The 25,213-nt window shown below is 36.3% G+C and overlaps 2 protein-coding genes across 4 annotated transcripts in view; both read right to left on the minus strand.

Moving 5' to 3' along the window:
• LOC306992256 (uncharacterized protein) overlaps positions 1–25,213 on the minus strand; it is a 239,093-nt gene that overhangs the window by 73,738 nt on the left and 140,142 nt on the right. The window lies entirely within an intron of this gene.
• The window catches only part of myripb (myosin VIIA and Rab interacting protein b), a 220,380-nt gene that overhangs the window by 41,008 nt on the left and 154,159 nt on the right, over positions 1–25,213 (minus strand). For all 3 annotated transcript variants that reach the window (XM_079600926.1, XM_079600925.1, XM_079600927.1), the window contains 5 exons: positions 13,770–13,906; positions 5,357–5,437; positions 1,948–2,045; positions 1,596–1,676; positions 228–413 (listed from right to left, as the gene is read on the minus strand). In XM_079600926.1, coding sequence (XP_079457052.1) covers positions 228–413; positions 1,596–1,676; positions 1,948–2,045; positions 5,357–5,437; positions 13,770–13,906 — 583 coding nt within the window. The remainder of the gene's footprint in view (positions 1–227; positions 414–1,595; positions 1,677–1,947; positions 2,046–5,356; positions 5,438–13,769; positions 13,907–25,213) is intronic.

Below are 25,213 nucleotides of genomic sequence, written 5' to 3' on the forward strand. Positions count from 1 at the left end.
TATTACTGATAAATAAGCATTTTTTTAAAGGGATTTTTCATCTTTATTTGCATTGCTTTTCCTACATTTCAACATTCCATCATTATTTTTACACCGTCTAGTTTTTGCAAGCTGCAGCAGAAGAGATTATGTGTATGTGTTACAGATGAGGTCAGGAATATTTAATAAGCACAGTAAAACACACTGTATGATAGGAGCTTGTAAAGGTAACTTTAACACGCTCTTACCATCAGCGGATAGGAGCTGGGGATGTCGGCCTGGGCTACTGCGCCGTGATGACAGGTGGTGTGTGAATGCTGTGCAGCGTGTGTGTGTTGTGTTGAGGTAGGGGACGGTAGCTCACTACTCTGATTCTGAGGCCAAACAAACTCATACTCAGCCTGAATCTCAGACCGTTTCCCCCTCTGAATGATCTACAGAGAGAGAGAGAGAGAGAGAGAGAGAGAAAGAGAGAGAGAGATGGATAAAGGGGAAAAGCAGGTCTATGGATGGATTTTCAAAGTTATTGAGCTAATTTGGATTTTAATCCCTTATGATGGGACAAAGTTGACATGTCAAAGAATAAGAGGTCAAAACTGCTTTATGAACTCAAATGTGAATGAAATTATGAATTATACGCAATAAATGTAGTTTTTTTTTTTTTACTAATTTAGATACTAAGTTTAGTTAGATACTAAGCTCTGGTCTCAAGCATGGAATCAAGCATTTCTGATGTGGCCAAATATTGTCTCACTACATCCCGTCAAGAGCATTTTTCATCACAAAATTAAAAGAAAAAAATAAGAAGTTATGGTAAATCTTTAGAATACTGTTTCGTCATTAATGAATAACTACACAGGAACAAATGAGTAATGCACTAACATTCTAGTAACTACTATTAACTAACAAGAAACTCTGATTAACAAATTAGTAAGTAATAGCACGCAGTTGAATGTGGTACTATTACTATTCACTATTAGCTAATCAGTAACTACTTTTTTATATTTTACTAACAGGAAATTACATCTAGTTTTACAATTTAACATTATTTTCATGACAATTGAGAACATTTCCCCCATTTACTATAGTGACAAATCTCATTCTTATGATATAAATGAATGACATATTATTTAAACTGTAATTCATGGTGTTGTACTGCCTAAATATGAAAAGAAGTAATTGTAGTACATTCACTTTTTACAAATCAAAGTGATTAAATTTTTTTCTTAACTTCATATTTCGAAATAATTCTTAATAAATCATGTTTACATCATTCAAAAGTTTGGGGTTGGTAAGATTTTAATAATGTTTTGAAAGAGTCTTTTTATTTGACAGTTCTATTGTGAATTATTATAATAAACTTAAAACAAATGTGTTCTATGTTTCTGTTCTAAAAGTATTACATTCTTTTAAAAAAACGAATGAAAGAAAAAATAGCACTGATCCAAAACTTTTAAGCATAAGTTTCATGTTCCTCTATTATTATGATTTTAGGCAAATTTTGACCTGCACATGTTATGTAATTTTAATAGAATTATGTGATTTGGTATACAGTTACAGTTAATTAAACTAATATAAACTACAGTGTATTCTCTCAATCATAGAACAGCTCTTACTTTTTGAACAATTGTCGTTGCAAGTTCCTCTATGAGCTCTTCCTTGTGGTCACGCAAATAGCGAGCCTCATTCTGTTTCTCCTGTCATAAGAGAGAAAGAGAGGCAGCAATAAGAGAGAAAAGTGCAGTATTTTTCTAACTCCAGTTAAATATTCAGGAAACAGGAAATAGTCAAAGCGGAGTGATGGATAAGTCAACAACATCCGAACAATATACATTTGTATACAGGATTCTTATATGGGTGTGCAGTAGAACAGATGGATGTACGCATAAATGTCTGATTGATGAGTGAATATTTGGATGTCTGAATGAAGGATGATTTGGTGGTTAGATATAAACAGGAGTTTCTAACCAGGCTGTCTTTGTAGCTCTCTGCTTTAGCGATGGCTTCTTCTATCGCCTCCTCTGCCACACGTAGTGCGACAGTAAGCGTGTCTGCCATGCTGTGACCTGTATCCACACATACACAAATCTTATTATCTGTTTAATGTCTATAAAACTAGATGCACAATGAAAGCAGATTGTTTTCTCTGTGTACTTGTGTGTTTGTGTATGTCAAGTGTTAATCTTCATAGAAATTCATAGACCATTCGAGTGCCGCAATGATTACAGCAATTGACCAGCACTCATAGTCAAGAGCCCTTGTTCCTCATGCCAATGGGTAACACAATATACCACAGGATTTATTTCCAAATTTCTGTGTGTGTGTGTGTGTACCTGGTAAACCCTATATTGTGAGGACCAAATGTAATTTTTTTGGTCCCCATGAGGAAAACAGCTTGTAAATCATACTAAATTAATTGTTTTTGAAAATCAAAAATTGCAGGGTTTTCTGTGATGGATAGGTACAGGGGTAGGGGATAGAATATACAGTTTTTACAATATAAAAATCATTACATCTATTGGAAGTCCCCAAAAAACATGGAAACCAGTATGTAAGTAAGTGACATGTGAAGGAAGGCCATGGTAACCCATGCTCGGAATTATTTAACCTCTGCATTTAACCCATCCAAGTTAGTGCACACACATAAGGAGAATGATTAGTGAAAATGAATACTTTAATTCAGACACACACACACACACACACACACACACACACACACACACACACACACACACACACACACACACACACACAAACACAAACACAAACACAAACACACACACACACACACACACACACACACACACACACACACACAAACACACACACACACACACACACACACACACACACACACACAAACACACACACACACACACACACACACACACACACACACACACACACACACACACACACACACACACACACACACACACACACACAAACACACACACACACACACACACACACACACACACACACTTGTGTGTAGTTACAGATTAGGCAATGGGTTCCATATACAATAGATTAATTACAAATAAATTAATACTTTGATTTGGCAGGGATGCATTAAATTGATCAAAAGTGACAAAGACATTTGTAAATAGGGTCCCACTTTATATTAAGTGGCTTTAAGTACTATGTACTTACATCGAAAAATAAGTACAATGTACTTATTGTGTTCATGTTTTATTGTAAAACACTTTTGCTGCTATTGCGGTGTGATACGGGTATGGTTAGGGACAGGTGTGGTGGTATGGTTAAGTTTAAGGGTGGGTTAAGGTATAAGGGAAGGGTCAACTGTGTAATTACAAATATAATTACATACATTAATTACAGCTGTAATTACATGCGTGTATTTAAAAAAATATAAGTACAATGTAAAAACATGTATGTACACAATAAGTCCATTGTATCAAATTATTAATTTCAATGTAAGTACATAGTATTTAAAGCCACTTAATATAAAGTGGGACCGTAAATTGTAATATTACAAAGGATTGCTATTTCAAATAAATGCTGATCTTTTAGACTTTCTATTCATCAAAGAACCCTGAAAAATTGTATCACGATTTCCACACAAATGTTTGCAACATTGATAAGAAAAGAACTAAATTAAGACTGGGCTGTTGAAAATCCAGCTTTGCCATCACAGGAATAAATATATATTAAAATAGAATACAGTTTTGGTCAGAATTAATGGCACCACTGGTAAATATGATCAAAATTGGCTGTAAAAAATAAATCTGCATCGATTATCCTTTTGATCTTTCATTTAAAAAGTGCCTTTCATTGAAGTAAAATAATTAAAAGTGGGGGGAAATCACATTATGAAATAAATGTTTTTCTCCAAAACACATTGGCCACAATTAATGGTACCCCTAGAATTTTTTTACGAGTAAAATATCTCTGAAGTATATTCCCATTAATATTTACCTTTTTTAGCACACCAGGGTGACTAGGAACATGAAATTATCCAGCCATGACTTCTTGTTTCACAGGAGTTTAAATATGAGGAATCACAAAGGCCAAATTCCCTTAATCATCTATCACAATGAGTAAAACCAAAGAATATAGTGCTGATGTGCAGCAAAAGATTGTTGAGCATCACAAAATAGAAAGTGGCCGTAAGAAAATAGCTAAAGAATTGAAAATACCCATTTTGACCATCAGGGCAATAATTAAGAAGGAAGAAGAAGTGTGTCTATATTGCCTTAATAAACTGTGAGGATGAAATTTTGAGTGGCCAAAGAGTCTTCAAGGATCACAGATGGAGAATTGCAGAGATTAGTTGAGTCTTGGGGTCAGAAAGCCTATTTAAAAAAAAAAATCAAACAACCCCTACATCAACACATGTTGTTTGGGAGGGTTTCAAGAAAAATCCTCCTCGCTCATCCAAAAACAAACTCCAGCAAATTCAGTTGTCAGACACGACTGGATCTTCACACGGCACAGGGTTCTGTGGTCAGATGAAACTAAAAAAAGAGCTTTTTTCGCAGCAAACACGCTAGATGGGTTTGGTGCACACAAGGATAAAAAGTACCCCATGTGTACAATTTAATATACTGTTGGATCTTTAATATTGTGGGCATATTTTTATGCTGGAGGTCCTGGACTTCTTGTTCAGATACATGGCATCGTGGAGTCTATCAAATATCAACAGATAAAAAATCCAAACCTGACGGCTTCTGCTAGAAATCTTATAATGGGCCGTGGTTTGATCTTCCATCAGGACAACGGTCCAAAACAAACATCAAAATCAACACAAAAAAAAAAATGTTACGAAAAAAATGTGCACAAAATGAAGCTTCTGCCATGACCGTCCCGGTTCCCTGACCTGATGAGTGGAGTGAACTGAAGAGAAGAAGCAGCAACATGGATCTGGGAATCGGAAGGATCTGAAGAGATTCTGTATGGATGAATGGTCTGATCTCTTGTCAGCTGTTCTCCAAACTCATCAGGCATTATAGGAGAAGACTATATTAAAAAGTATTTAATAAAAGGGTGCCAATAATTGTGGCCAAGGTGTTTTTGAGAAAAACATTTATTTCATAATGTGATTTCCCCCCCTTTAAATTTTTTTACTTCAATGAAAGGTTAGAATTTTGGCAATTTTTTTGAATGAAAGATCAAAAGGATAAACAATGCAGATTTATTTTTTACAGCCAGTTTTTATCATTTTTACCAGGGGTGCCATTCATTCTGAGCACGACTGTATATTAAAAGAGAAAAGATAATAAAAAATTGTAATAATGACATTACAGGACTGAGATTAAGGATTAAAAGGTACTTGGCAGATTTACAGTATCCTTATGGGTCTGAAATTTGAAAACATATGTGCAGTGAGCAGAAGTATATTGATTTTTCATGTTACCTTCACTCTGCCTGTAGAGCGTGGAGTCACTGCCGTCACAAACACTGCCATTATCATTACTGCCTTCGTGAGCGCTGACCTCTAACAAAACAACAGAGAAAGAGAGACATAAATCAAAGGAAAGCAAAACATTACAAAGCATTACATTACTCAGACAAGTACACAGAAATCTCTTTTCAGTAAAGTTCCATTCTTTACTTGTGTTTTTGAAGAATAATAGGCAACTATTAACTAAATGCAGACAGCACCTGGTTGAACTAGACTGTGTTGAAATAGAAAATGCAAAAGGACTATCACTGTTTGGCGAATTCACCCCTCAGGGTTTGAAATGGCCCTCCTTCCACCTCCTCTTTAAATGTCATAAACTCCTCTTTTTGCCTGTGAAAAGTCAATGTTTGATGCTCTATTTTATCCAGTAAAGCTGTCATTGAGATTTAGAGAAAAATAATTATGGGATGTAATGACGTTTTATATCTGCTAGCTTGTAATTTGTTGACACAACTGATGAGAAATTTACAGAGAAACTAGGAATGTCAGGAATAAAATTTGTGTTTGTGTAATTAAATCAAATAAAACCAAATCAAAAAAATAAAATAAAATAAAATAAAATAAAATAAAATAAAATAAAATAAAATAAAATAAAATATTGTTACAAAGTAAAATTTCCAAACTGGCGTCACAGCATAATTTGTGTGTATTTTGTTCTTATTTACATCCACACATTCGAAAACACTCGGATACCAGGTTTGTACATGCGAAAATATATCTACATTTCCTATCCATGCTGTGCAGGAACTCTCAGGTCTGTGTGACTAAACACAATGTTACACAGACTAGTTGGAGGTCAAAACTAAAAAGGTTACCTTGAGAAAAAAAAAGTGAGAGACGTTACTGTGAAATGGATATACACGTCATTGCGCCCACCTGACCAGACGGTTACCTTTTCACTTTCTTTTTTCAGCTGACCCCGAGAGCGCTAGCTCAATATCACCATGACAACAGCACAGAGAAAAAGACCACCACACATCCTGCCTGGTCTGTAACCGCAACACGCAGAGCCAGTATCACTACAGTACAGACAGAACGCAGCCAGCCAGAGATTGTCATGTTTACTGCATGATTGGAGAGCCATTAACATTAGAAACATCAGGAATGGCTGTTTTTGAGTTCTGAGTAAATACTGTATAAAATTAAATAATCACAATCAAATAATATTTAGCTAATAATAAAACATATAGTAATGAAAATAAAAATCAAACAAATAATAAATTATATTAACCCTTATGTGCTGTTGGGGCTGTTTTCAGCCACTATGGGGTATTTTTTAGTCTTATTTTGGCCATAACTTTTTCCGTGTTTCAGCAAATGGAATGATTTTTGGTGACAAAGCTTATTTTTACACATATTTTAGGAAAATGCTTTGAAAATTTTCAAAAACTTAACAGTACACTCTGGGCAAATTCACTACCCTTTCGTTATGTTCGTGGCTGAAAACAGCCACTACTTTAAACTGCTGTAAAAATTGATCAGATAAATATTTTTTTGCCATTTTTTTTGCATAAATCTATTAATCAACCTCAGTCCTGTTCAAAACTACTAAATGTTTTTTAAAAAATCAAGATTTTAACTCTTTAATTGCCAAATTCATAAATTAAGTCACTGATTTGGGAGGGGAAAAAACACAAAATTACTTATTTTCAATATAAAATGTGATTGTGGACTGGATTTTTTTTTACCTTTTATCACAGTCTTGGACATGTCAAAGATAAGAAACAACATTGGTTTTGATGCATTGTTAGTTTTTGTGCAGCATCAGATTTAAACTTTTTCTCCCTCATTTACGGTTCGTGGCTGTTTTTGCCCCATTGACTTCCATTATAACCACATTTTTTGATTGCAAAGCCATGACACCATATAATCATGCATTTTTGATTGTTGGTGGTTTTCCCTGTTGGGAAGAGGTAAAAATTTAAATTTTTACTGTTGATAACCAGGTGGCACCATTAACTCTTTAGATAGGCCTGTGCAAAAAAAAGCTTAGTTTCTGGCTTTTACATGGAGTTATATGGAGTATAATAGCATAATAAAGTGTGTGTGTGTGTGTGTGTGTGTGTGTGTGTGTGAGTGAGTGTGTGTGAGAGAGAGAGAGAACTCACCTTGATGCGTCTGAGAAAATCAAAATATGCACCTCAGCTCTCAGAACTACATGGAGTAAACAAAAACAAAGTAAGCGTATTTATGCATCTGCCTTTTGATAATGAGAAATGCAGACTAAACAAAAACTAAGCAAGTGGATGAACACTTGCATGCAAGCCTGCTGGTCATTTGATGGTGAGAAGAGCAGGCAACATGAGAAAGGGCTTGACTGGCAGTGAAGTTCTAGAGATGATCATGCAGCCTGACCCTCCAGCGAGCTGCAGGATGTATTGTCTTCTCCCTCTGACACCACAGACTCAGGAGAGGCAGATCCTGATTTGGATGTGGCACCCTCATCATCCTCTCTAGCTTCCACTGAAGGCAAGGAGGATTCGGAGGATCCTGGGTCTGGGTGGATTGGGAGAAACGGCGAAGTGATTTCTTGAATCTTGAGAGGGACATGGTGGCTCTAAAAATCGCACGACCACTGCGATTATCCCACAGGCAACGTGTGGACTCCCCTCTGGACCTGTAGACGCCGGCCAAAATCAGTAGCCCCATGTAGGCACGGAGATCTGTGGAGTCCACCCCGGTCCAGTTTCTCATTGTGCGGTGCCCGTAAAAAACAGATTGAACACAGAATCGATGTTATGGACCCTTGCGATGGCATAGCGCGTCGGCCATGAAGTCATGCCTCTGGCAGGCTGAAGAAAGGGAGTTGTCTCCGCGTTGGTGGAAAACCACACTTCGCCATTTCTCCCAATCCACCCAGACCCAGGATCCTCCGAATCCTCCTCGCCTTCAGTGGAAACTAGAGAGGATGATGAGGGTGCCACATCCAAATCAGGATCTGCCTCTCCTGAGTCTGTGGTGTCAGAGGGAGAAGACAATACATCCTGCAGCTCGCTGGAGGGTCAGGCTGCATGATCATCTCTAGAACTTCACTGCCAGTCAAGCCCTTTCTCATGTTGCCTGCTCTTCTCACCATCAAATGACCAGCAGGCTTGCATGCAAGTGTTCAAATCCACTTGCTTAGTTTTTGTTTAGTCTGCATTTCTCACCATCAAAAGGCAGATGCATAAATACACTTACTTTGTTTTTGTTTACTCCATGTAGTTCTGAGAGTTCTCACACACACACACACACACACACACACACACACACACACACACACACACACACACACACACACACACACACACACACACACACACACACACACACACACACACACACACACACACACACACACACACACACACACACACACACACACACACACACTTTATTATGCTATTATACTCCATATAACTCCATGTAAAAGCCAGAAACTAAGCTTTTTTTTTGCACAGGCCTATCTAAAGGGTTAATGGTGCCACCTGATTATCAACAGTAAAAATTACAAATTTTACCTCTTCCCAACAGGGAAAACCACCAACAATCAAAAATGCATGATTTCATGGTGTCATGGCTTTGCAATCAAAAAATGTGGTTATAATGGAAGTCAATGGGGCAAAAACAGCCACGAACCGTAAATGAGGGAGAAAAAGTTAAAATCTGATGCTGCACAAAAACTATCAATGTACCAAAACCAATGTTGTTTCTAATCTTTGACATGTCCAAGACTGTGATAAAAGGTAAAAAAAAATCCAGTCCACAATCACATTTTATATTGAAAATAAGTAATTTTGTGTTTTTTCCCCTCCCAAATCAGTGACATAATTTATGAATTTGGCAATTAAAGAGTTAAAATCTTGATTTTTTTTTAAAACATTTAGTAGTTTTGAACAGGACTGAGGTTGATTAATAGATTTATGCAAAAAAAATGGCAAAAAAATATTTATCTGATCAATTTTTACAGCAGTTTAAAGTAGTGGCTGTTTTCAGCCACGAACATAACGAAAGGATGGGAATTTGAACAATGCACAAGGGTTAAAATAATTTATAATAATTTATAATAATTTAAATAATACATAATATAAATGATAATAATTTTTTGGGGGGAGTTTAAACAAATACAAACACAAATATAATATAATATAATATAATATAATATGATATAATATAATATAATATAATATAATATAATATAATATAATATAATATAATATAATATAATATAATATAATATAATATAATATAATATAATATTACAATAATTAACACCAGAAACAGATGTTTTGTAAAATTAAATACTACTACAACTATACTTACTACTACAACAAATAAACAAACAAAACAAAACGGTCACACTGTGGCACTATAAATGAGCTCACGACAAAGGAGAATACAGAATCTACAATCTTTAATAAATACACGTAGGGGAAACACAAGGAGAATGACTGTTTTTTGTGAATATTTTGTGAAGTTTTGAGTAAATATTGTGCAAAATAAAATTAAATCCGTATTGGCATTGGTCATCAAAAATCGTATACTGTATGGTTCAAGAGCAATCTCACAAAAGAGTCATAGAGCTGAAGGTCCTGGTATCCACAGCAAAGCAGAAACAGGAAATGCGATCTGGACACTGGAAGAGTCTACATACACTGCAGGAAATCATATCAGCTCTTGAGTTCAGCGCAGTCTCACCTTCACAGAGCCATCTAAAATGAGTCTGGCTCATAGCTTAGGGATCCCACACACACTATGAAATAACTTTCAATTTAGAAACACTGAGAATTCAAATGAGTTCATTTAGGAAATGTCAGTTCATTTGTGTGTACACACAAAATGATATAGACTAGGAGACTCACTCACTGACAGACTATCAATTCTAAGAATAGCCCTTCATTTGGCTGAAAACAAGCTGAAAATCTAGAAAAAGTATGTGTGCATCTGACAAACTGAAAATGGCAGAGTTGTACACTATGACAACAGTATAATATATATTTGTCACACTCAAACATAAACTATAGAGATAAACATGTGGTAACCTTGCAAGACATTTTTCAGTGTATACAGCACACAGAACACATGTCTGTATTACTCTCTCTTATTTATATGAACTCACACAGATTTTTAGAGTATGGATGAGTCATATTCCCTACAGGCCATAGACACATAAATCAAGGTCAACTTAGACACACATACAGTACATGCATACACCAGAGCCGGACAGTAACGGTGTACATTTACTTGAGTACAGTACTTAAGTACAATTTTGAGGGATCTGTACTTTACTCGAGTATCATTTTTGGGGAGTACTCATGACTTTACTCAAGTACATTTGAGAGGCAAATTTTGTACTCTTTACTCCACTACATTTCTATCCATAACCGTGAGTACTGAGTACCCGTTCTCTCTCACACACACACACACACACACACACACACACACACACACACACACACACGCACGCACGCACGCACGCACGCACGCACGCACACACACACACACAGTATACACACTGAATATGCATACAAATCAAGTCAGAAAGTCAACTTTATTTCTAAAGAGCTGTGTGTATGTAAATATATTATATGCATACATACATTTATGAAAATATATATATACACACATATATATACATACATATATGTAAATATATATACATACATAAATACACACACACACACACACACACACACACACACATACACACACACACGCACATATACTAAGCAATCAACTTATGTATAAGTATTTTCACACGTTGTTGGTCATCAGTAAATGATTGTGTCATTTAGATGGCAGTGTTTACCAAATGAAAAAAAGAGCTGTTCGTTTTGAGTAAGTAATGTAGAAAACTGTGTTTAGAGTTTTGCAAAAAGTTTGTTTTTCAATTGCAAACTGAGTGTAAAGCGTATAATGTGCTTGCAGTTTTGCAGACTTGGTCTGAAGATTAGGTGCATGAGTGAATGGTTTCGATAAGTGGGCCTCAAGTTCCACTTTTAGGGCCCTATTTTAACGATCTGAAACGCAAGTGTCAAAGTGCAAAGCGCAAGTAACTTTGTGGGCGGATCCCGGCGCTGTTGCTATTTTCCCAGCGAGATAAACGACTCTTGCGCCCGACGCAAATCTAAAAGGGGTTGGTCTGAAGTAGCTTCATTATTCATAGGTGTGGTTTGGGCGTAACGTGAAATAAACCAATCAGAGCGTCCTCTCACATTCCCTTTAAGAGCCGGCGCGCTTGTTCCATGGCGGATCGCTATTATAACGGCGGATTTGCCAGGCGCACGCCAGGAGCAGTTCACATCCGAGGAGACCGACGTTCTCGTCAGGGCCGTAAAACACAGAGAAGTGACATTGGGGATGATGGGAGAAACCCACCCAAATTAGGTTCGGTTAAACAGGCGTATAATTTGGGTAGTAAATGTTTAGCTAGCCTAATCTAGATTATTATTATTTTTTTATCTAGATAGATCTTTTTCACATCTTCACGGACACAACAATGATTTCCCTCGTGTGTTAATATTTTTCCTTGTAATAATGTATGATTTGCAAAAATGAAAACTGCTGCATCTGTTTATATTAGAGAATCAAAGTGGATGCGCGTTAACATTATGGCCAAGCACGCGCCCTTAAAATACCACATCACTAACGCGCAACGCGCCACTGTCTTTAGACTGTTTTTTTCCTGGTCAATGGCGCAATTGCTTTCTAAAACTGGAAAATAGCACCATGGAAGTTTTGCGCCGGAACACGCCTCCTCTTTGCGCTGAACCGCCCCCGCGAGCGCAAGTTCATTTCCTAATTTACCGACGTGCGTCTGTGGAGGGAAAAGTCCGCTGTGCGCGGGTGCAAAATAGGAATGATACATGCGTCGGTGTACAAAGTCAATTGCGCTGGGTGCAAGATAGGGCCCTTAGTGTCTAAGCAATTTGAAAAAAACTGTAAGCAGGGATACAAATCAGGTCACTTTAAAATGTGTGTTTAATGCATCACAAAGCACCATATGCATGCTCTAACAAATGTAGTGTGATTGCAGTGTTAAAAAGTAATTGTCAGAGTGATATATCATTTAATCAAACCTATGAAATAAATATTGCTTCTCTATCTGTTCTTTCTCTTTGTCTCTTTGCCCCCCCCTCCCCCCCTCCCCCCCCCCTCTCTCTCTCTCTCTCTCTCTGGGTGCAGTAAAAGTGTGGTGTTATAGAGACAGACCACTTAACAACTGCAGCCATGACCTATTGTGAGATCACTTCAATGTTTCACATCAATGTTTCTGTTTAATTTGATCTGTGTGTTTTTCAAGGACAGAGATAAACAGTAAAGCAAGCTTGAACACACACAAACATGCGTCCACTCGCTTACAAGCTAACTATAGCTGAACTACACAAGCTGCGACTACACATAAATATTCGCTCTCTTGCACAGATGAACCTGTACAAGGACGTGAACCCTCATGACACAAACACACAGACAAACACGAGAACTAGAGTGCAAATGAAACTATAAAACAGTGACAGATCATTTATGAGGAGGAGGAAGTTACTCAATCATTACGTCACTGTCCACACACACATTCAATGTGCTCACTGACTCATGTTGGATAATCCGCATTTCTCATTTCAAATGAAAGCCTGGCAGCAGTAATCCTATTTCTTCTGATAGCCAGAGATAGAGAGAGATGAAAGGTATATGTGGGTGTTAGTCTGATGGTAAGGGGATTATTTTATTTTACACTTTACTACACATAAAATATTTTTAGTAGTGACTATTGAGCTACTATAACCAATGCCTTTTTATCACATGGACTGATAGCAAAATTATAGTATAGGTCAGTTATTCTAGTATAACACTGCTAGCATAGTGATACTAACATGATGCTGGGAGATGCATTAGTATTAGCATACATCACTTGCTAATATGTAGCGTACTGTGGTGTCATTAATTTTGGATGTAACTAAACCCTGAATGTCTTGTTGAAAAAATATGCCTCTACCTACCTTTTTGCAAAACTCATACAATTCACTGCAGTTTCCAGCTGAAATGAACTCTAGATGCAGTAAAACACCAACAAGTTTTTGTTCACAAAAATAATGATCACAAGGGCAGGTTATCAATTAATAAAGACTTTTCCGTGAGCGACTCCTTGTACAATACTATGTTCTGACCTCAAAACACTTTTACCATAGTGCATGATTTGTAAATAATATATTTTGACGTTTGCATCACATTATCAACTGCATATGTACTTCTGTACTTCTTTCTGACAGAGTAAACTTGCTCTGTAGCTCACGTTACAACATTGCACTTGGGTGCGAATCCCATAAATGTGACAAAGTATTACAATTATACACACACTGAATTCTGGGTGTATGTGTGTATTTGGTACCTGGTAACTCAGATAATGCTCCTCTTTCGATGATGTGTTTCCTGTAGAGGGTCTTCAGCACTTTGGCACTGCCAAATCTCTTAAACCGACTCTTCACATTATTGTAGTACCATTCCAGAGACTGTGTCCTCAAGAGCCTACACACAAAAGACAGTGGTTGGATGTTAAATTGAACATAATAAACTCAGATTAAGTCCACTATACAAATAAATACAAAGCAATACTAGATGAAATGCTATTCTTATTCTGGCTGCGGGATTATTCGGTAACGCTTTAGATTACAGCCCGGAAAGTACTGCGTAATTACAATGAAATTACAGTGTAACTTTCGGTAATTACAGTGTACCTATAAAGTACTTATGTGTAAGTATAGGGGAACAATATGTAAAGTCTTGGGAATAAAGGGGTAACAACCAGGAAAATACTGCGTAATTAAAACTAAATTACAGTGTAACTTTCGGTAATTACAGTGTACCTATAAAGTATGTACGTGTAAGTATATAGGTGAACAATGTAAAGTTTTGCAATAAAGGGGTAACAACCAGGAAAAAAATAAATTATTTAGGCAAATTATTTATACTGTAAGCATTTTAGAACTACGGGGTACTTATACTATAATACAATCTTACTTTTGGGAGCAATTTAGCGAGTAGGCTACATACACTGCACCTTTTTGTAATAATAGTGTATACAAATACATAAAGGCTTTTTTAAAATTACGGGGTAGCCTATATATCAGTGCATTTATAAAGTAGGCTAATTTGTTTTTATTGCAAAGGTGCACTGATTAAGTTGTTTCAAGGCAAGTAAAACTATTGCAACTTTTTTTTCTTTTTAAATGCTGAGGAAATATACTCTTGTTTCTTGTAGTTACAGGGTAAGTATGACATTGCGGGCCGTAAATTAAAGTGGTGCTTCTTACCCTCTTGTTTCATGTAGTTACAGGGTAAGTACAATAAAAACATGTAAACACACAATCTGATATCACTTGGAAAACTTTATTTGAAAACAACTTATTTCAAAAAAGATTTACAACATATTACACTTATTATTCTTTATTCCTTTTTTAAAATCAACTTTTCATTTCAAATACTAAAGTCTTGACAAAGTATACGTTTTTGCATGGCTTCCTACTTCCTCCTCCTCCTCTTGTTCCTCTTCTTCTTTTTCTATCATTCCATTGATTAGCCTAATCTTAAGAAGGAGTCTTTTGCTATTCTGTATTATGTATTAAAAAAGAAAATACAGTACACCCAGAAATGTTCTCGTAATTTACTCATCTTTTCGCTACCGACCAACTGTCACCATGCGTCCAGCGAGTGCATGAGAGTCGGCTTGGCTTCGTGTTTGGTGAAGCTTCACGCGTTCATTACGTTCTCGCGGGAGTTAGATGTGAAACTCGCGCGAGAACTGCCATCTCTGTTCTTCTGTATTGTTTGTTTTTCATTATTATTATGTGTTATTGTTTGTATTTTGTTGTGAGCATTAATAATAAAAAAATTTAAAAAAAATCGACATTCGGTTTCTCGGCGCGCTTACGTCACGCGTGTCAAGCGTGAACTCAACCCTCTCATGCACGCGCAAGTGACAGTTGGTCGGAACGGAAGCGATAGTCTTTAAAATGTTTAAATATTTGGTATTTTTCTTACAAACACTTATCGTCTCACTTCAGAAGACATTGATTCATCCATTGGGGTCGTATGGATTACTTTAGTTATTGCTGTATGTGCTGTTTGATGTCAACTTTTAGGAACACATGGGCTTGCATTATGCATTCACAGAGATTATATATTTTTCTAAAAAAAATTTGTGTTAATCTGAAGAAGGAAATTCATATACATCTCGGATGACATGAGGGTAAAACATGAGTAAATGGTGAGGACATTTCTGTACTGTATTTTCTTTTAACACATAATACAGAATAGCAAGAGACGGATTCCTTCTTAAGATTTATCAGTGGAAAGAAAGAAAAAGAAGAAGAGGAACAAGAGGAGGAGGAAACCAAGCAAGTGAAACAAAGTGTTGTAAATCCGTTTTAAAATAAGTTGTTTTTCAAATAAAGTTTTCCAAGTGATATCAGATTGTGTGTTTACATGTGTTTTTATTGTACTTACCCTGTAACTACATGAAACAAGAGGGTAAGAAGCACCACTTTAATTTACGGCCCGCAATGTCATACTTACCCTGTAACTACAAGAAACAAGAGGGTAAGAAGCACCACTTTAATTTACGGCCCGCAATGTCATACTTACCCTGTAACTACATGAAAAGAGTATATTTCCCCAGCATTAAAAAAAAAAAAAAAGTTGCAATAGTTTTACTTGCCTTGAAACAACTTAATCAGTGCACCTTTGCAATAAAAACAAATTACCCTACTTTATAAATGCACTGATATATAGGCTACCCCGTAATTTGAAAAAAAAGCCTTTATGTATTTGTATACACTATTATTACAAAAAGGTGCAGTGTATGTAGCCTACTCGCTAAATTGCTCCCAAAAGTAAGATTGTATTATAGTATAAGTACCCCGTAGTTCTAAAATACTTACAGTATAAATAATTTGCCTAAACATTTTTTTTCCTGGTTGTTACCCCTTTATTCCAAAACTTTACATTGTTCACCTATATACTTACACGTACGTACTTTATAGGTACACTGTAATTACCGAAAGTTACACTGTAATTTAGTTTTAATTACGCAGTATTTTCCTGGTTGTTACCCCTTTATTCCCAAGACTTTACATATTGTTCCCCTATACTTACACATAAGTACATTATAGGTACACTGTAATTACCGAAAGTTACACTGTAATTTCATTGTAATTACGCAGTACTTTCCGGGCTGTAATCTAAAGCGTTACCGATTATTCTAGTTATAACTTTAATGATGAGATTCTAGTGTGTAAACCAGTGTCACTGTTTTATTACAAATACTATAAAGCAAATAATTTCATTTATAATAGAACATTACTTTAAAAATCAATTGTGTATGCATTGCCAAAATAGAACTAATGTCTTTTCTCTGCACTATTTCATTGAGTAAAAATACTTTGTAATTAGTGTGTAGTCATTGCTCAGTGACAACTATTAGGCTGACATTGCTTTATTATAGACATTGTGCAGCCATTGCTCTATTTTAATGATTGTGCTGTCTCTGCTCTATTATAACTATTTAAGATCAATGACCTATTGCAATTACATTTAAAAAAGTCTTCATTATTATTAATCTATCATAGCCCTTTAACTTGCTCTATTACATTACTTTTGGAGTCATTGTTCTATAACACTACTCCGGTTAGGGTATAACACTGCTTTAATGGAACTGTCAAGTAATCTCTATGACAACTATGTGCTTTACAAGTAAATTAGTACTTTACTGTGTTGTACAGTTTATTGCTATGACAAAAATAGAACACAGTGACTGCTCACTTTTATATTCCCCAATCATTTTCTTCATAGGAATTCCCAAAAAATCTTCTGAGTTTTTCCCAAAACTCATATTTATTCAAGAGGAAATTTTCATCTAAATGAGATCTGAATTAAATCTGTGAAGGGAATTAAAATACTCATCTGTGAGTCTGCCAAGCTCCCTGACACTTCCCATGGCAAAAGAGGTCATTACCATAATTGGCTTTCTGAAGCTTTAATGAATATAACTTGTGTCCATTGGGCAACATGAGCAGGGGAGGACAGAGATGGATGACAAGAGTGAATCAGGCACATGGTTTGTAGTAAACGAAATCCCAAATTAATGTTTTTCTCTTTCTGTGAATACTGAGAAATTATGCTTATTTAGTAGTATTACTAGTATTGCGTCAAAATTGTTTCTATTAAAAGTAAAAAACAAACCAAATGAGTTCAACAGAAAATCAGGGGCGTAGCAGCAGTGGGGGATGGAGGGACACGTCCCCCCTACTTCTATTTAAAGGTGATTATGTTCCCTGTACTTTTCCAACACACCGCCACTATTCCCGTCCATGTTCTTTGGTGTTGGTTAAATAGGTTTGTGTGAACTAAAATTCAGCCAATTGCAGGTGAGTGTCAGTGTTGCTCTGTTCTTTCTCTTATTCATTGTCCTTTTTATTTGGCAGGCTGATAACCTTATGTTAAATTCATTGCACTGCACTGCATTAAAAACAGAGGACAATATCATAATTCTTTCAAACACAGTGTATTTTAATTTCTATCATGACCACACTCGGAAGGGAGGTAATGGTAATGGTAATGGATATGACAAGGTTAATGTATTTGGTCTTGGTGGAATAGATCTGCTACGCTGCTGCTGCAGAGCAAGGACAGAGACTTGCTACTGCCAATACATACACAAACCCGCTGCTTTGAGCTTGTAAGACATACAGATATACATAAGCATATATGATATTACCCATTGCAGATCTATACAGGTGGTGCGGGGGAAGGTGGAGGGTTTCAGAGGAACTTCAACAGTAGAAAAAACTGCTTCAGCTCACACTGACTAACTGTTTACACATTGAGCAGCACGCTCATTGGCTAAAGATGCAACAGGAACCAATCAGCTTGTGCTGTATAGTTAATTATGTAATTGTCAGCCATGAGATTCATGAAAGAACATGGTATTTATTTTGCAATTGAATTTCTGTTATGATTAGAGGTAACGCTAGAAATTATCTTTCCCCGTTAAAGAAAACAACCTGTTTTGCACTGAATATGTAATTTTTATATTAGCTTTCAGTTAAAAAAAAAATTATACTTGCCCTGTCTGACACGGGGAATTTCAAACCTGTCACTGCACATTTTGTATGGGTGCGTCTTAATCAGCTCCCTAGTTCAGTAATCAGGGCACAGGGAGTCAGGTTTACTACACATTGGGAACTGATGACTCTATTTCCGCACACATGACAACATCTTCATTGTACAACATTACTACTGGTATTTATGCAGCAGGACTGAAATCTTTCTGATGTTATTTTTTTATGTTATTTGTTATTATGATAAATACTTTGCTTGTTTATAAATTATACATGTAATCTAGATTATGTCCATTACCTGTCTAACAATTTATGTTTATACTTAAATAATATAATTCAATAATTAAACATCTATCGCGTGTCATTATGTGTTGTGAGTTGGCTCACGTGATTTACGTTTTTTATGCTACAGAACTTCCGTTAAGGAAACATAGCGAGCATTGATTCACCCTGGTTTTCACGGTGCATTGTGGGACTTTTTAGGGAGCAAACTTTCAGTGCACTGTTATAATTTTGTCCTTAAAATGGCCGACTCCCTATTCAGTGCCCTGACTACTGAACTAGGGAGCTGATTTAGACACACACTTTGTCTCCCCTATCTGACACACCTACTCCAGGTCTTGCAGTCTAATAAGCTGATAAGTTGAATCAGGTGTGTTAGATGAGGAGACATACAGAATGTGCAGCGCAGGGTGTCCTTCAGGTTTGAAAACCCCTGGGTCTGACACATACACACATTATGCATGGCCATTATACAAATGTGGCCATTGAGAATGCATGCCAAAGTGAAAGGGATCCTGCCAAATCACACGGTAGCACGCAGGAACACAAGGGATGCTTTAGCACAGCAAATACATGATCATTAGGGGGCAGTCATGTTTCATTCTGAGTCGTGTCACGTACTGAAGCCAATTATCTGCCCGGCCAGCAGATGTGAACCTGATGTGCTGAATTGAATTCTTTTTCGTGGATTATTGCACTTGAATGGTCAAATACAAACACAATTATGACAAAAATGCTAATCTGGGTGAGTATGCTTGTAAACACATGCCTTAAGTAAATGTAAACAGTTGGGAGAAAATCAAATGTGCATCAATTTATTGGATCAGTGCATGCATGCAGCATCATGATAAAGCTTCTGCTGTCTGTATCTTTATTGTTAATCAAACAACAAAAGAACAAGAGAAAATCTATATTTTGATCAATCTATATGGAAGGCCATGCAATGTTTTTTTACATTTGATTACTTTATTCAAGTTATGCATATTTTCCTGAATACTATTTATAGTATCAGTAATATAATTTTTAACTGTGATTACAACTCTTAGACTGTATTTCATTAAATGTTTAATGTTAAAAAATTCTTAAATGGCTGACATTTTATAACTCTCTGGAAAATACAAATTAAGCTGTATATATCCGTTACCATGAGGAGTTTTACCAGTAAATGTACATACTGAATTAGTTTGGCCCTTGATGATCACGCCGGCTGTCAGCACTGTACTTTTTTAAAATGCCACAGCACTTTTTTAAAATGGCTGCTACGCCCCAGCTGAAACTTATATTTAGAAACATGTTATTTGAAAGGGTTAACTTTTAGATTCAACAGCAGTTTAGATACACTGACTAAAGTATAGTTCTCCTGGCATCAGTGATGGTTAGAATTATAATGTATTAATTAATTAACTGCTTTAGACCAAAGACTCAATGTTTTGGTGATTGATGAGACGTTTTTATTTTTTAGAAAGACTAATGATCATAGTTGTAACCACTTACATTTACACTAAAATGGATGTTATTGGCTGGTATGTATAATGTATATAGCACTAGCAATGCCATGGTCATGGGTTAGAATCCCAGGGAATTACATCTTTAATAATATGATTTGCAGCCTTGGATAAATGTGTCTCCCAAATGTGTAAATGAAAATGATGAACTGCAAAATATGAACTTGTATAAAATGTGTAAAGAGTAGAAAATGTTTTATTTTGAAAAATAATTGAGTAATTGAAAGTTTCAATTAAACTACACAATGTTTAGGGCTAACCTATCATTTTGAGTCGACTCTACAAATCCCTTAAAACGTTCAGCTTTTTCAACGATCATCTAATATATCCTAGGAAATAAGACAACAACAAGGTATGTTGTTATTGGAAGGAGCCGGGAGCCAGCGAACATTGAAATACTTTAATAATAATAATAATACATTTTATTCAAAGGCGCCTTTCAAGACACTCAAGGACACCGTAGAGTTGAGTGATAGTCATAAAACAAGACAGCAATACAACAAAACAACAGCTGTTTAACATTACATAATTTAAAATTGATCAGAGAAAGCTAATTTAAATAGATACGTTTTAAGATGTGATTTAAAAGTAGTCAGACAAACACTTTCTTATATTGTAGAAGAGAATTCCAGAGACGAGGAGCAGTCCAGTTGAATGCCCTGGACCCCATGGTGACAAAATGAACAGATCGGTACAACAAGGGAAACAGATAAAGGAGATCTAAGAGTATGCTTGGGGATGTAAATATGAAGCAAATCGGAAAGATATGAGGGTGCAAGATTGTGAAGAGCTTTAAAACTGAGAATCTGAATCTTGTACTCTACTCGATATTTAACAGGAAGCCAGTGTAAATGATAGAGAACAGGAGATATATGCATTATGCTTAATGGAGGAGGTTCCAGTAATTATACGGGCAGCTGAGTTCTGGACCAACTGAAGTTTATGAAGAAGTTTGTGAGGTCACCCAAATAGGAGAGAGTTGCAATAATCTATCGTGAAGTGACTAGAGCATGTAAAAGAATGGCTGTGGAATTAGGTGTGAGAAATGGACGAAAACGGTTGATGTTCTGTAAGTGGAAATATGCAGACAGAGTAACATTGTTCACATGTGTTTCAAAAGACAAAGTACTATCAATGACGACACCCAGACTCTTAACCTGAGAAGATTGGGAGATTATAGAATTATCAATGGAGAATGAAAAGCTGTAGGATTTTGCCAAATTGGATTTAGTTCCAACAAGAAGAACCTCCGTTTTATCAGTATTCAGCTTGAGGAAATTGCATGAAAACCAGGATTTAACCTCTTTTAGACAGTCCAAAAGAGAAGAAGAAAGAAGAGTAGAATTTGGCTTGGAAGAAAAGTAGAGCTGGGTGTCGTCCGCATAGCAATCTAAGCTAATACCGTATTTCATAAAAATGTAACCAAGAGATATTAAGTTTATGATAAATAAAAGAGGGCCTAAAAACAGAGCCTTGACAAACACCAGTGGTAACAGATGAACAGTATGATCAGAAATATTTAAGCTGGGTGTGCCCAGAGAGATAAGATCTAAACCAGGTGAGAGGGACAGCAGTGATACCTATAGAGAATAGTTAATCTATAAGAATTTGAAGGGAAATAGTATCAAAGGCCGCACTAAGATCAAGTAGGATAAGTATAGTTAAGAGTCCAGAATCAGCTGATAGCTGCTGATAATACTGAAGGAGCTTATATATGTATACAGTGATAGGTGTTGTATTCTTATAGGTAGACGTGGATCAGCTGAGAGTCAGCTGATGAGGGCTTGACTAACAAAACGTGACCTGCCAGAACTGACACTACGCTAAATTTTTATAGACAGAAACGAATCATTGTTATAAGGCTCAACACGCTTAGTCTTATTGTTTGAATGTCTTGTTTTCTTGATTTACGGCAAGTAACATGTTTGTACCATGTCTTAGAGACAATGCTGTTTTTTCAAGTGGCTACATAATCAGAAAGAGCTTTATTTGTAGTAACAGTAATACACCATTTTCTCCACCATATAATATATTTTTTAATTAATTACAATCTATTTAGCAACACAAGTCATCTAGCGGTTATCAATATGATATTCTAATGTCGATCTAGATTAAAAGCATCTCATACAAGCCACCGAGCGAACACACAGTAATGTTGTAATGTTATAAAATACATTTTTCAACACATTCAAATGTATTTTAGTATGATTGTTTTGACCAAGTAAAACAGGCTCTCTGCCCCGCCTGTAACGTTAATAAAACTTTAATACATTAGCTTATCATGAACGTGATTTCATTTCTTTCCAAAGGCTGTGGGGGTGAAGACGACAACTCCCATTGTTTTGCCTGCAATTCAATGATGGCCTATGTCGGTAGGAAATCGTAAGATGGCCACTTCCGGTGGCTGCCTGCTGGAAGTTCAGAACCTATTGAACAATCTACTAATTTATATAGAGCAGTGAGTGTTACGCATATTCATGACCCACTTTAAGAAAGAGGATGCAGACTTGAGATTCATTAACCACAATGGCAATGATTTTTGCAGTAATTTAGATTATAATATCTGACGTAATGTAATGAAGCCGTGGCCTACAGCAGAGAGCATTCCCAGAATCATTTTATGTTCAGATGTTCATTTATGTTATAAAGGAGCTGTCTCACACTGAAAAACTCTATGTTCTTCCCTCTGAAGTCGATCCAGCATGAAAATTAAGTTCACAAATAGTGCGGGTGAAACAGACCGTGTTAATATTTAAATTACAATTATGATGGCACACACTTTGCACATACTGATCTGTCAACACAGAAGATGGTGAGGTGAGAAATGACAGCATCTTTTGCGGCCCTTGAGATGTGATCAGCATCTCAATAACATCAGGTGTGTCCTTACATTCAACATCATGATAAGAATGTTGGGGTTTCTCATGTTTTTTAAAGACAGCAAGCTATTTTAAGATAATTTTATTATTAATGTAAAAAATAGCAAAAACTTCCCATGTTCTTTCGGTAGTACTGTGTATGGCATGGTATGGCATCATAAGACCCAGGGCAGTAGTTTGCACACATGCAGAATGCACAATAATGAGTCAAAGAGTGGTTCAACTGGCCAAATAGAGAGTCCAGGACATAATGTTCACATGCAAACAAGGAAAAAAAAGATAACTATGCAACCGTCCACTACAGTTTTGCAGTCTCCATGACGAAAAATTTGATTCATTCATTGCTATAGGAGAGGAAGAATTTTCGACAACATGTATGTTAGACTCTATACCGACTAATCTACTGAAAGAGATGCTTCCAGAGGTCATAGATCCTCTTCTTATTATCATTAATTCATCTTTGTCACTAGGATACGTACCAAAAACATTTAAGCTGGCTATTATTTAACCGCTTGTTAAAAAAATGCAACTTGACCCTACAGAATTAGTCAATTACAGGCCGATCTCGAATCTACCTTTTCTAGAAAATGGAGTATCTTCACAACTATGTTCCTATTTAGAAATAAATTATATCTGCAAGGATTTTCAATCAGGACATAGTACTGAGACAGCTCTCATTAAAGTCACAAATGATTGGCTCTTATCATCCGATCATGGCTGTATCTCTCTATTAGTGTTACTTGATCTTAGTGCTGCATTTGACACTATCGACCACAACATCCTTTTAAATAGACTCGGAAATGATGTTGGCATTAGTGGAATTACACTAGCATGGTTTAAATCATACTTATCAGTTTGTATATATAGTAAATGAAGAGATGTCTTATAAATCAAAAGTTCAGTATGGTGTACCACAAGGCTCAGTACTAGGACCGTTGCTTCTGAGCGTTGCATGTACAGACTGCTTATTCAGTCTGTACATGCTACCCTTAGGAGATATCATTAGGAAGCATGACATTAGTTTTCACTGTTATGCTGATGATACTCAGCTCTATATTTCTTCACGGCCTGATGAAACTTATCAATTCACAAAATCAACGGAATGCATAGCAGATATAAAAAGCTAGATGACTAGCAATTTCCTACTACTTAATTCAGAAAAAACAGAGATTCTAATTATTGGACAAAAAACTTCCTCACGTAATAACATAGAATAATGTGTAACACTTGATGGCTGTTGATGCTCTATCAAGTCCTCGTCGTCGGTTAGGAACCTAGGTGTGCTCTTTGATACCAATCTTTAATGTGAAAGTCACGTGTCTAGTATCTGTAAAAACGCATTTTTCATCTAAAAAATATATCTAAATTATGTCATACGCTCTCAATGAAAAATGCAGAACAATTAGTTCACGCGTTTATGACATCAAGGATAGATTATTGTAATGCTCTACTGGGTGGTTGCTCGACACGCTTAATAAACAAACTACAGCTTTTCAAATGCAGCAGCTCGAGTACTTACCAGAACCAGGAAGTATGACTATATAGTCAACACTGCGTTGGCTCCCTATTAAACAACGTATACATTTTAAAATATTGCTGATTACTTACAAAGCACTAAATGGTTTAGCTCCGCAGTACTTGAGCGAGCTCTTAACGTATTATAGTCCTTCACGTCTATTGCGATCTCAAAATTCTGGCCAGTTGAAAATACCAAGAATATCAAAATCAACTGCTGGCGGTAGATCCTTTTCCTATTTGGCACCAAAACTTTCGCAAATTCTTCCTAACATTGTCCGGGAAGCAGACAGACTCTGTCAGTTCAAATCTATACTAAAAACTGTCTTTAGCCTAGCATACACATAACACATTATATACATAATTCAATGTTAGGCTGCATAGTTTAGATCAGCCGGGACCGGGAACACTTCCCATTAATCCTGATGTACTTGTTACATCATAAGAAAAATGACGTCTATGTTTATCCCGAGGTTTACCGCAGTCCGCCGGATCCAGGCCGTATCCAGATCTGATGAAGGACCAGCGCCTGGACAT

Source organism: Phoxinus phoxinus (genome assembly GCF_949152265.1).
Source record: "Phoxinus phoxinus genome assembly, chromosome: 24".
In the NCBI taxonomy this organism is placed as follows: Eukaryota; Metazoa; Chordata; class Actinopteri; order Cypriniformes; family Leuciscidae; genus Phoxinus; species Phoxinus phoxinus.